The 14,504-nt window shown below is 38.6% G+C and overlaps 1 protein-coding gene across 2 annotated transcripts in view; it reads right to left on the bottom strand.

The window, feature by feature from the left end:
- Positions 1–7,814, bottom strand: part of LOC131039014 (signal recognition particle 9 kDa protein) — a 47,478-nt gene extending 39,664 nt beyond the window's left edge. Inside the window, exons 1-2 of one of the 2 annotated variants that reach the window (XM_057971659.2) lie at positions 7,651–7,814; positions 7,493–7,561 (exon numbers count right to left, since the gene is read on the bottom strand). In XM_057971659.2, coding sequence (XP_057827642.2) covers positions 7,493–7,561; positions 7,651–7,788 — 207 coding nt within the window. In that variant the 5' untranslated portion in view covers positions 7,789–7,814. Of the gene's footprint in view, positions 1–7,492; positions 7,562–7,644 lie in introns of both variants that reach the window. The other variant, XM_057971650.2, reaches the window with a different exon arrangement.
- Between the last annotated feature and the right edge of the window lie 6,690 nt (positions 7,815–14,504).

Below are 14,504 nucleotides of genomic sequence, written 5' to 3'. Positions count from 1 at the left end.
CACAACCTTAAATAGTAAAAACCCTAGTCTATTGGATTTATAAGAGATGGCCAACCCACAGTAGAAATGAATAAATTTGGCTAAGAGATGGCCAACCCAAGTAAGCAATAGTTATATTCAACTGTGACTATTAAAGAGAGGGCTGACTCAAACTGATTCTAACCAAGGGCCGACCTGATTAAGAACAATATTCAATAATAATTTCCTAAGGCAGCCGACTGGGACTTGTTAAGGCAATGCTCAGTTCTGAAAGTTTGAGACTTTTGCTAAGAAAAAGGGGACCGTTTGAAGAGATATGACCCTGCCCAAAGAAAGAGATAAGAGGAATGAAATCTCTTGGAGGGGAGGGAAGGGTACAGGAGAAGATAAGAAACTGGCAGATCTGAGTTGGACTTCAGAAAAGGCATGTTTCTAACAAGAGTTGCCTCCTCTGTGATCAGGTGTGTCCACTAAGGAAAATAGTCCAGAACTGCATATGAATGTAAGAGGCAGAATTAATAAGGGGAGGATATATTAAATACATAAAAAAATTCAAAGAAGAAGATGGAGGGTAATGTAATCAAGAAAAGACAAATCAAAGGAGAGCAAGAAGGCAATTGATCAAGGAAGAAACGTTCAGTTTCAGAATCAATAAAACATAGTCAGCAGACTTATACATCTTCAAGTATTTGGCTCTAAATCAAGACTCGAAGTTGGCAATTTACATTTCCTTAATATACTTTATATCTCCTTTGGTGATTATAGGGCAAAATATAGGAATATCCCAATAGGGTACATTACACCATGTCCCAATTAAGGCATTTGAGACCACAGCCACCTTCATGGGGCATGCAATTTCATAATTTTATCACTTGAAGTTTTAACCAACCATCCATAAATCCATCAATCAGTCAACAGTTAATTCGCACTGCTGATAACCTAAATGCAGAAGACAAAAATGACAAAAAAAAAGGATTTTATCAAGAGTCTCCATTTTTTTTCAAGAGTCTCCATTTTTTTTCTGGTGGCCAAGGCTGCAAAGAGAACTCATGAGTTTCAAGCAAGTCTTGCTCAGAAATTCATAAGTTTCCTGCAGGAATTGGTGCAAAGTGTCTTGCGAGTTACTTGCCAGGCATAAAAACTCACAACTTCTTGCTAGTCAGGTGAGAACTCACCAAGTTTGAAAACTATGATGCAAAGTTCAACACGAATCCATCAATAGAACTGGCAATTTGCAAATCATTGTGATAATCTGTATTTCATAGGACGTTATTACTGAAGAGCTATAAATATTCATTTATGTTGTCCTAACTGTTTATTATGTGCTGTACAAACTGGCTTTTCTATTCTTGTTAAAATCAGATCACATTTCAATCCAACTACTAATAGGGTGATTTGTAGGTGGATGAACATATTCAGTGCCTGGATAAATATATGAAAAAATTTGAGTAGACCACTATATTATCTATCTTCAGCCATAGCCTTCCATTGTAGGTGCCTTAAAAACTAAAAACCCAAGACTTGAGAATCTAAGGCTATTCCAACCAATTTAACACTAAACAAAGTCAAAGTTAAAAACTGTTGATGTTTGTAGCTAGGTCGAAATCCTTCTAAGGCTGACCTAGCAAATTCAAAAGAGAAAATTAAATATAAAATATAATTGAGTCTGAGAGGGCCGACTCACCACCCCATGTAGAGGGCCGACCCTTGGTGAAAGGCTGCCCCTCTCATATATATATGAGGTGAGATTTCAGTCATTGACATATTCATTCAGTGAATTAAAGAAGAAATAGCAGATCAGTCCGAATTCAAAGAGCAATCTGAATTCATTACAGAGCAGTCCGAATTCAAGGGGCAGATTAATAATAATAGCAGAGCGAATCAATTAAAAGTCATACTGAGCAGATTGAACATAGTTGGAAGACAGCAGTTCGTTATATGAAGATAGAGTATTATGAAGAGCAGATCAATAAAACAGTGAAGTGCAGATCGTCACCATTGAAGAGCAGGTTGACTGATACAGGCAGAGTGAATACCATTGAGGGCAGACCAAATGGATACACAGCAGATCGGACTCCTAAGGATTGGGATATCTCCAGCAGTTCGTATCTGCATATAGCATATTGATATCTCATACAGATCAAGATTGTTATTGGCCTCATCATTGGGCCTCATTGTAACTGAGTTGATTCATTATAATAGAGACATAATTGCTGGGTTTTTCTCCCTTGAGTAGGAGGGTTTTCCCAGGGTATCTTGGTGTGTTCAGTGTTCATATTGTTAATTTGTCTAATTGCTATTAATCTGATCTAAAATCAAGATGGTATCAGAGACAGGTTCCGAAATTTGATCAGATTTGTAAGTTTCCTTCCCTGGGTAACGGCAGAGAGCAAACAGAAGAGAAGCCACGGGAGTGCAGGGTTTACAGGAGCTGTTTGGGTTGTTGTTATTTCTAACTGCGGAACAATAATTATCGCCATGCATAAGAATTGTAGCCATTCAAATTATATTTCTGGCGGGATAAAGTATTTACGTTCTGGGAGAATCTATTTTGGGCGAATGTTGTACACGTCTGCAAGCTATCGAATGTTTTTGCATCCAAATTCCTTGCGTGGGCATTATATCTTTGCATCGATCCTTCCTGCTGTATGCAAGGGAACGGGTTTAGCGCAGCTTTCAGAATATTTGACTTTTCACCATTGATGGGCATAAGGATTTTGTGGCGCAACTTCTAAAGAATGAGTATTCTCCAAAGCACGGCTCCACTCTTGCACGGATATAGTCTTGGTAGCATGAGCTGTAATATTGGCACAAGTTCAATGTTTGGTGTTTGGGATTCATGATGGCCGCTAGCAGTGAGGAAATCACTATAGCATGGTTTTGTGGACGATGTTGCTGGTCATGGTGAAATCTCACCTTATGTGGATTCAACTCTTATGCATCATATGAATACCTAGCACTTCCATTGCCAGCTGTGAGACTTCATCAGCTGTTGCCACTGCTTGGAGCTGCAAATGCATTCGTGAACCTGCTGAGTCTTCACTTGGAGTTTGAGCATTGTTATTTTGTGTATGGGGATGAGATATATGTGGGCTTCCATCAGAGTTTCTACCCCTTCTAAAGACATTCACTGTCAGGAAGCTGGTTGGTATGCAGGGCCAATGTCTAACATGCTTATTGGCTTTGGGCTTACACTTGTGATTCGCACAGCCCATGCATATCCTTCTAGATATTACCTTCACTTTCATATTAGTACTGTTAGTATCTTCATTTTCATGTGAGTATTGTTGTGATTCGCAAGCATCCATGCTACATCACAATAAAGAGTCATTGCGAGTTGCTTCATGCTAGTTTTTGAGAGTGTCTCAGAAATGAAACGAGAACTGCAACTCGAATGTGATTGGTTGGTCACATCGATTTCATTCTCTATGTGCATGGATTGTGATGGTGCCTTGAGAGGCCTGGGTTTATATTGAATATGCTGGCTGCATAATGTGTCTGAGATATCTGAGTTGAGCAGATTGTTTTTTTTGTGCTGAGATTAGCACTTCTGAAAGCAGTAAAGATGAAAGAAAGATATTTCAGAATCAACAAAGGTTGGATCAAGAAGCAAATGAATGATGAATTAATTATCTGAGATGGCTTAAGGAATTCAAGGAAGGAAGAGCTTGAGGCATCCTGTAAGGATGCATCGCAGGCTAAAGTCTAGAAACACGGCTTGCTGAGTTGGTGATACATAACTGGAGACATCACTCGAAGAGGAAGAACCTATTCAGGTTATCATTGCAATCAATTTCTTCGAAGAGGAGGAATTAACATTCAAAGGGAGTCTAACATTTCATCAGAGGCAACCTTGGGCGAGGAGGTCAAAAGGTTGATATCGGATTCAGAGGGAGTCTGACATTTCATCAGATACAACCTTGGACGAGGAGGTCGTAAGGTTGATATCAGTTTCAAAGGGAGCTACATCATCATGAAGATCTTGTTAATGCATTCTTCTCTGTGAGGGAGAAGTTTGAGGTGCAAGCCCTTGTTAATGCATTCTTCTCTGTGAGGGAGAAGTTTGAGGTGCAAGCCCTTGTTAATGCATTCTTCTTTGTGGGAGATAAGTTTGAAGTGAAAGCCCTTGTTCCACCCTCTGGGAGTAGCCATGGTGGATCCACCCTCTGGGAGTAGCTATGGTGGATGTCATGTGAGAGACTCCATGACTTAGCACTTGTGTTCATTCACCCTCTAGGAGTAGCCATGGTGAACGTCATGATGAGATGACAACATCACGTTGAGTGACTCCGTGATGGGCACTTGTGTTCTTTTGCATTTCCATTCATGGGAGTAGCCATGATGGACCCACCCTCTGGGAGTAGCCAGGGTGGACGTCACGATGTGACTCAGATATTGAGAAGGACTCCTCCCTAGCTAAGAGGGAGTGTTGATGTTTGTAGCTAGGTCGGAATCCTTGTGAGGCCGACCTAGCAAATTCAAAGAGAAAATTAAATATAAAAAATAATTGAGTCTAAGAGGGCCGACTCACCACCCTATGTAGAGGGCCAACCCTTGGTGAAAGGCTGCCCCTCTCATATATATATGAGGTGAGATTTCAGTCATTGACATATTCATTCAGTGAATTAAAGAAGAAATAGCAGATCAGTCTGAATTCAAGGAGCAATCCGAATTCATTACAGAGCAGTCCGAATTCAAGGGGCAGATTAATAATAGCAGAGCGAATCAATTGAAAGTCATACTGAGCAGATCTAACATAGTTGGAAGAGCAGTTCATTATATGAAGATAGAGTATTAGTGAAGAGCAGACCAATAAAACAGTGAAGTGCAGATCGTCACCATTGAAGAGCAGGTTGACTGATACAGGCAGAGTGAATACCATTGAGGGCAGACCAAATAGATACACAGCAGATCAGACTTCTAAGGATCGGGATATCTCCAGCAGTTTGTATCTGCATATAGCAGATTGATATCTCGTACAGATCAAGATTGTTATTGGCCTCATCATTGGGCCTCATTGTAACTGAGTTGATTCAATATAATAGAGACATAATTGCTGGGTTTTTCTCCCTCGAGTGGGAGGGTTTTCCCAGGGTATCTTGGTGTGTTCAGTGTTCATATTGTTAATTTGTCCAATTGCTATTAATCTGATCTAAAATCAACAAAAACATCATTATTGATGCAACTAAAAAAATAAACTGCATCCCTGCTTATGCGGTTAGTGGAAGCTGTCCTTTGTGGGTGGTAGTGAAATGGCAACACCCTGAGCAGGATTGCTTCAGGCATAGTTTTCCCAGGGTGCCTAAAGGAACCCAAGGATTGGCAGCTATGGTTGGGTTATTAGGATAAAGGAGGAAAAATTCATTGTTTCTATATGGCAGGTATGAGGTATCTAATGGGACAAAGTTCAAGCAACAGATTTTTTTGCATGGCCTGCAGATAGCTATTAGATGAGGTATAGAGAAGCTAAAAGTCAAAGGAGATTCCTTTTTCAACTTTGTGGGCCTGTAAAATGGGAAGTCTAGAGACCTATAAAAACTCTGAATGAGGCTAAATGACCTTGGCAGGTTTTTTAGATGACCAAGATATGGGTTTATGTCGAAACCACCAAGGTATCTGATTTGTATAAGTGAAGATGTCCAGCAATTCGATGATTTAAGGGACTTTGTATATTATGTGCAGTTTCTTGACACATGCAGATTCCCACCCCACTCCTTATTTTTGATGAGCTGTTGTAGCCCCAATCTATGATTTGAAGGATGTATCGATGATTTCATCAAGTTTGAATCCTATCCTCATTCTCAAAAGAAATGTCTCTTCAGGAATCAGGTGTAATGGAGAATTATGTTGGCATATTAGCTGCACTGTATCTTGCCACTTTGTCATTTACAACTATATCTGGCACTCAGAATCTATTAACACTTTGCAATTTCAAGCTAGCTTAGTTTTAAGCTCTGATTGATCTGGTTTTGTGTGGGGATCCTGACCATGGCTTTCTTCCCATCACATGAGTCTTCTAAAGAATTGATGCTTCAAAGAAAGTGTCTGAATCAAGCTGTGCTTCTGCTAACCCTCTTGAAGTACTCCTTGAAGGAATGAAAAATACAATTGTTACAAAAGAAAAGAAAAATGCAAAACTCCATTTCAGACTGATCGCAGAAAGTGCTTGCAGTCAATTCCTGAGATGAAACTTTGATCGCATGATTAATGACATTCTCCATTGACCATCAAAGCGTGAAGTTAGGGCAAGACAGAAGAGAAAAGCCAAAGCTCTCCATGAAAAATTTCTGGCCAGATTAATATGTCGAGATGATACTGTACCGAAATGGCTATCGGAGGCCATAGCCTTTAATATTCGATCAGATAACAAGGCAAGAGACCTGCCATTCAATTTCTTGGAAGATTATCTACTGTCCGATTCGGGGATGGCAAGAACAAGGCAAAATGCAATATCCTCGTTGAAAGTCTAGCTTATAAAATGGCAAGGCTTTCAATCTTATGGGCATCCATTTTCAACAGGAGGACACGCTTTTTTTTCAGAATTCTTCATTACTAAATTGCATAGGTTAGCTTAGACCAGAATGAGACGGCCCAATCTCTAGGCACTGCTTTGCTCCTACAGTCCCCTATAAATAATAATGAAGTTTAAGATGAACCTCTGCCACCGAAATATAACCCTACATTCATGACCAACACGAAGCATATCCCTGTTGATAAAGGTCGCTTCTTTGTGGTTGGAATAAGGATCAACATGAATTTCTGCAATCCCAAAGATTTATTAAGCGGTGTTTCCTTTCTTACTGAATCTAGCTGTTCGGTTTAATGTGCAAGTTCAGTGCTTTGTTTTAACGTTTGTTCCCCTGGCAATTTTATAGTGTTCCTCTTCAATTTTAAAGCATCCTTAGGTTAGCAATTATGTTGTGTCACGGACTCGTGTGCATATGGACCTGCGTCTTCCCAAGTTTCTTCTCCTTATTTTCAGCGCTTTTTCTGTTAATGGATTAAATCTCACGGGTATGAGGGTTACAACCTCCTTGGCTATCTTGTGTATATCATGATCCAGTTCATTACCAAGCGATGTGGATGAAGAAACTTTCTCCAAACATATATAAGCCGTTATATGATTGCAGTTTATTTGAATGCTGAAAGAGTGGAGGTTGCAGCTGTCAACCTCTTCCTCTCTGTCAGACCACTCAAAGAGACACTCGATTATCCTGATCAGATCATTCTCGGCACTTATAGGGCACCCAAAATGAATGATCTCCCGAAATGGTTACAGACCCAGTAAAACTTAATGGCATTATAGATGAATTGGATACTTATCAGAACGAAGACAGTGTATACCATTTACAATCCCCAGAATCATTGCACATAATTCCTGCTATAAAAGTGCAGCGACCCGACAAAAGAAACCAAGGGTCTCATGCTTCTTAACTCTGGATATTATTCTGAAGCGATTGCAAAGGAAACAACCAAAATTGTATTCAACATTTAAACAGGCTTAGAAACATACCACTTTATTATCAGTGACCTTAAGAACCAATTTTCCATCGCAATGCCTGTATTTCATTACATATCTTGTCTGCATAGTAAGAATTGAGAAAAATTAAACTTAAATAAATATAATCCAACTCAAATAGCATAGAGAGAAGATGTAGGGGATACAGATACTGGATCGGATCGAAATAGCAGAACAGCTCGTTCTGCAAATTCGTCCCACGAATCTACGTAAGCCATTGTATTCCGAAAGTTGCTTTGCTGTCTATTGAGTTTAACAATGAGAAATTGGAAGCCTATTGTGTAGATCATGATATGGCTCCAAGGGTTTTATATCCCCAAAAAGGTTTATGATATTAAAGAAAAAACTATATAAGAACTTTATTATGGCATTATTAAGTCTACAAAGTCTATCAGTTAAAAGCGATTAGTAAACATTTTGGGACATTGTGGGGGATGACTTATGTGCTGCAGTAGAGAAATCTAGGAGAAAGTACACCGTGTTGGGTGCACTCAATCACACTTTCCTAGCTCTGATTTTAAAAAGGAAGGACTCCTAAGACATGGGAGATTTTAGGTCGATTGTTCTTTGTAACACTGTCTATAAGATAGTATCTAAAGTCATTGTTAATCATCTCAAGAAGGTACTAAATGTGATTATATTGGAGGAACAAAGTGGTTTTGCCCCTAGAAGATCTATAGCTAAAGGTGCCATAATTGCACATGAGATAATTCATACAACAAGGAAGACCAGGGAGGCGGGAATGATACTAAAATTGGATGTGCTCAAGGCTTATGATATGTTGGACGGAAACTTTTTGTCGGATGTCCTGTAAAAATTTGGATTTGACAACAAATGGATCTCTAGCTGCATTTCATCAGCCAAATTCTTTGTGCTCTCTAATGGAGTTGCACATGGCTACTTTGCCTCCAAAAGAGGCCTCAGGCAGGGGGATTCTTTGTCCCCCTTCCTCTTCATAATCATGGCCGAAGTTCTAGGTAGAGGCATCAACAAACTCAGGGAAAATGGGATATGGAAACAACTACATGCAACAAATGGAATGGAAAATACCACACACCTCCAATTTGCAGATGACACCATCCTCTTCAGAGTGGCTAGTCGATCAGAAGCAAGAGTAATCAGAAATTTTCTGGAGGACTACTGTAAGGCATCAGGTCAAAACATAAACTAGAGAAAGTCAAAGGTATTTTTTCTAAATACTTAGCCAGCCCTACAAATTGATTTGGCAAGAATTCTTCACTTTAAAATTGCTAATTTTCCTAGGATGTTTCTAGGCATGCCACTTTTTGCAGGTATTAATAAAGTATGCTACGAGGATAATTTGATCAATAGTTGTAAAAACAAACTCAACCTGTGGAAAGGTAAGTGGTTGACAGCAGTTGGGAGATTACTTATGGTAAGGGTGGTATTAGCTGCAATCCCAGTATACTCAATGACATGTTGGAAGATTCCCAATGCAGTCCTGGATTCTCTAAACCAAATCTTAAGGAAGTTTTTTCTGGAGTGGAAAAGGAGATCAGAACAAAATTCCATTGGTGGCATGGAACAAAGTTTGCACACCCAAGGAAGCAGGGGGAGTGGGTTTGAAGCACTTGGATATAATGAATCAGGCCATGGGAGCTAAGATTGTGTAGGATATACTCACAAAATCGCATCAAAAATAGGTCAGATTACTTAGAAGGAAATACTTGGATTTAGATAGTTCTTATAGAATCTTGATAGTGGCAGACCCACCTAGGGGTTCTGCCCTCTGGAACTTCATCTTGGATTGCAGAGAGATAATCACTAATCATGTCACATGGGAAGTCAGAAATAAAAATTGAGCTACCTTGTGGTTTGACTCTTAGGGGGATTCCCCCCTTTGGACTCATATCCGGATCTAGCACAAATCAAAGCAGAAACTAAGCAACAGTGGGGTGTTAGGTTGTCAAGCTATGGTGAGGCATTGGTTTGTGGGTGTAGCAAGAAATGGCAATGGAAAGGCCTTAGTGAGATCAATGCACCCCAGGAGCAAAAAGACAAGCTACAAAATTTGCTTAAACAAAGATATTTCAATCCAAGTGATGAGGACGATGTAATCAAATGGTGTGCATCCTCCACGGGAGTGTACAAAGTTAAGATGGGATATAAAATTAAGGAAGCAATTTTGGCTAAGGAGGATTGGCCATGCAAGTTGCTTTGGGGACCTTCATGCCTCCCTAAAGTCGGTGTATTTGCCTAGTTAGCAATTCAGAGATGCATTCTCACACAAGATCGGTTGGTGCAGTTTGGCATCTAGGGACCGAGGCGATGCGTACTAAGCAAAGATAATGAGGAAATGACAGATCATCTCCTGCTCACCTTCCCATATGCAGTTAGGTGTTAGGACTCTATCAAAGGCAAATTAAACTTTCAATGCCCAATATCGGACTCCCTTGTCACTTGATTTTGAATGTGGCTGCAAGGGGGTGGAAAATCGATGTTCAACAAAATTTGGCAACTCACTCTCTCTGCAGTTGTATGGGAGTTGTGGCAAGAAAGGAACCGCGAGATCTTTCAAGACAAAGGAAATGCAATCAAATGAATTAATCAAAAAAATCTCCCACTCGATAGTTGAACTCACCAATGAGTATGTTAGGAAAAAAGATTGAGGCCGCACGGTTTACACACATTGGGACAAATTGATGCAGAGGATGTTCGAGGGTCTTAAAGTCCCCTCAAACTATGGGTGTCAGTCGTCTCACCCTAAGAAAATGAATAGAGCAGAGGTAATTGGGCAAGCTCCCCAGGAAGGTCGGGTTAAAATCAATTTCGACGGGGCGGCAAGGAGTAACCCTAGATCTGCAGGGGCTAGCTATGTTGCAAGGGATGCTCAAGGCAAGATTCTGGCTACAAAGTCTGTTCCGCTGGGTAGATGCACAAACAATGAAGTTGAGTTCAGGGCAGCTACATTGGGGTTGGAATTAGGCCTGGAAAAAGGTTGGAAGCAAATACACTTAGAGGGTGACTCGCTCATCACGATCAATGCGATAACAAATGGTCATGCACAAAATTGGAAACTAGTCCACTTGTTGCAACCAATCATAAAATTGTTGGAACAAGTCTCATCTTACAAAGTTAGCCACATATACCACGAAGGCAACCAACTAGCGGATGAGTTGGCAAAATTTGTTGCCTACCAAATCATCCAAGACTAGGACCCACATTGAGATCGAACATTGGAATGTCCTTACGAAAGCATAATCTGCTTGATTTCGTATGAATTTAACACGAATGTGGACTAGAAAGGATAATCATTTCCTAGTATGCGATTTGTAAGGATACTTCTCAACATAGGTGGATTTAACTACTCACATAATGAATCAGATGCCACCACCCATAGCAAGAAATATGCAATTATTATTTCGAGTGCTTAGGCCTTGAGAGTATCTAGAAACTTCTAGTGGTTTATAAAATACTATTGTGAGAAGTATTGGAAACCGCAAAGTCGAATAGTCTGAATTTCTGAAGCCGGATGGAAACTCTGCTTCCTTTGGTGAAGAGTGGCTCGAACACAATGACAGAGTTTGGGAAGAAAAGGTGAAGAGTGCGGCTCACCGGGTATGTGGTCCAGAATTTCCTGTCATTGCCGACTACATGGCCATGCGCAACAGAGATGGGAGTGATGATGAGGACTGAGGTCTATGTCTTGTTTTGTTTTGTGTCTGAAACAATACTTCGGTTAATAGTATGGTTTTTATAAATATCGAACTGAATGTAACAGGTTAGGGTTAGTATGTTTGATAATCATGTTAACTAGAAGTACTCACTATGATATCCTCGAGCATTTTGTTCTCTGTCGGGGTATCTAAAGATATGTAGCAGACGAGTATGTTGGCAGCTAGACTATTTTGATAGTTAAGGCATGTGTGTTGGCCAGTTAATTTTGTATTTATAGTAGTACTGGTCAGTTTTTTTGTAGCCATTCATGGCTGATGAGAATGTATGAAACTCTTTTAAATTAATACAGGGTGTTGCCCCTCTGCAGTGATTTAATTAGCAAAAAAAATTAAAAATTAAAACCGATTATTATTTTTGTTTTCAAAATATTTGATTTTTATAGAGTTGAAATTTATTATTTTAAACTATAAATTATTTATCTATTGGATTAAAAAATTAGTGTTATAGGAGCAAATTTATAGAAATAATAGATTTTATATGTTTTTTCCTCATATTTCTTTATATTTAAAAAATAAATATCTATTTTAAATAATTTTAATTTTTTTAATTGATAATAGTATTTTTTCTTTTTTTGAAAATATTAATAATAAAATCGTTTTAACTATTGTATGAGGATTGAATTTGCACCATTTAAATAGCATATAAATAGAAATATAAATAAATAATTAAACAATTAAATTGCAAGCATTACACAACAAATATTTCTATTTAAAAACTAAACCATATCGTTTATAATTATAATTTTTATTTATTTATTTTTATTTATTTATTTTTTGTTAGGTAATGGGTCGAAGCCAATAAGGTGTACATCCCCTACCCCCTTGTTGGATTTGAACTTGTGACCTCTCTTTCAAGAGCACAAGTTCTCCACCACTAGGCCAACTCAAGTTGTACATATTTTTATTTGTTTGAAATCGTTCTATTTTTTATTAATATATACAATATAATTTTATAACATTTAATCATAAATTTAATAATTGTTTTTACATAAATATAATTAAAATAATAGATAATCTTAAACTAATAATTAATAATTAAATTTAAGACTAATTTTATTATTATAATTTATTTTTTTGGTAATTTAATAGTTGTAGTGTCAGCACCCATTGTATTGATCTTCAAAAAATTGTAGACATTTTCATTTTTAACCAAACTATATCATGATTGAATTCAAACGAGACAATGATGCATACCCAAACCAATCTACACATATACCTCAAAATGTGCAACCAAAATACCAAAATTGGCGGCCCCATAGTAGCTAACAAAACATACAGCAAAACATTATATTCAACCTTCTAACCAATAAACCCTTATCTACCTATTAACATTCATGTTGGCTTAGAGTGAAGCCATGACCTATTGACAAAATATTGATATAACTAGAAAACTAAAAAAAAAAAATTGCCTTTTTGCCCACAAGGGCACTGGGCCACATTTCAAGTTTGTAGCATCATTGTCATCCACCATAGCGTCCTCTATAGTTGGTCCCTCTTTGGCACCCGTCGCTCCATCTTCTTCTAAATCTTTTGCCCCATCCTTCACCATCCTCTGAAGCCTTTTAATTTCTAGGGTCTTTGCCACCATTGGACACTCTAGGCCACAGGCATCATGCGCTGAACGCCTTGCAATCTTTTCAATGTCTCAACTATCATCCTCAATCCACTCTTCTCCTTGTGCAAAGGGTCCCAAACCTAAGTCACCCTCATCAACTTCACCCTCTTTTCCCTCTTCCTCCAACAATCCTTCCTCTCGCATATACTCCATTACCCAACCATCCCAATCAAACACTAAAGAAATGCAATGCTTCGCTCAATGTCATTCCACCTTCCTTCAAGCATTTTTGGCTCCAAGGTTCTCACAATAGGAAATTTCCTAACTTCCCCTTCTCGACTCCTCAACACGTAGTAATTTTGTGATAAAGGGATAAGCAGTTTTTTATCTACATTTTCCAAAGCCACATCAATTTCCCCCATGAAGGAGTTCTTGAATATCATTTGGCAAAGCTTTTTAGCTTTGGCCTTTGACACTCCCATATATACCACCATAGCCAAAAACATTGTCAAGACATCTGCATTGACCCTATACTTATGATACGCCATGAGAAATTCTTGGGCCAACACAACCTTGACAACATGAGAGACCAGAGGGTAACCCACCATGAGTATGGCCACCAACTGCTTGTCAGTGACTTCTCCAAAAACATGACATTTGCCTCTTTGTGGACTCAAGTAGTAGAGGTATGTCCATCACAGTTTTCATTATCAAATGTGTTCTGACATTATAGAATGAGTCACACTATGTCGCCAAAGCTAGATCTACTCACCCGTCAGTCGTCCTCATCATTGCTCCTGAGGCACTTCTAATTAATGATGATGCGATTGAACATTACTAAATCCATCTCTTAGATTTTTCTTTATTCTAGTTAAAGGTTCGCACACTCCTACGCATAGCTCATGAAGTTAGATACTGTCATTTCGCCTCCATGTCGGATCATGCCAATGCATAAGGGTGCGCGTCGCCCATTATGCATCAATCTCTCGCAACCTCCTTTATCAATAGTCAAGTGTCCTCGCACCCTCGTTCCCACGAATGCAATCCCTTCTCATATTTTGACGATGTAATCTAGATCTCATTTCGACTATACGAACCATAATCTTCATACGAGGCATTCATACTAATTACGTTAGTTGTCATCTTGGCAAGTTTGTCTGCCTTAACATTGCCCTTTTTGTAAATGTGTGAAATTCTGAATTCTCCTAGTTTTGCAATAGCCACCCTTATCGGCCAAAGCTAATGAGCCAACTTCCAATTGGGCATGTGGTTCTATCTAATGGCATTGACAGTTATTAATGAGCCCCCTTCAATAATGAGCCCCCTTCAAGATGCATCTACCCAACATCCACTTCCAATCCCAATTGTAGCCTAGTCAATGTCGCCTTAAATTCAGCTATATTGTTCATTGCCTCACCAATGTGTATAAACTTCTCTGCAAAAAAAAATCTGGTGTGATCTTGAGCTACACATCCAATCCCACTTGATTTCGGATTTCTTTTAGAAGCTCCATCAAAATTGACCTTTATCCATCCATTATCTAGGGCAACCCACTGCACCCTCTCCCAAGTTGAAGGGGAGATCAACCTTGAATCTCATTAACAGAGAATTTTATTATTATAATTATAATTATATAGATTTTATTATTAAATTAGGATTATATTCTTAAGAAAATATATTTTCACTATAATATTTATATTATATTCTAATTATTAATATTATTTTATTGAATTGAGAGATATAGTTAATATTA

The sequence above is a fragment of the Cryptomeria japonica genome, chromosome 6 (assembly GCF_030272615.1).
Source record: "Cryptomeria japonica chromosome 6, Sugi_1.0, whole genome shotgun sequence".
In the NCBI taxonomy this organism is placed as follows: Eukaryota; Viridiplantae; Streptophyta; class Pinopsida; order Cupressales; family Cupressaceae; genus Cryptomeria; species Cryptomeria japonica.
Note: the sequence above shows the minus strand (reverse complement) of the source record. Positions and strands in the feature narration are given on the sequence as shown.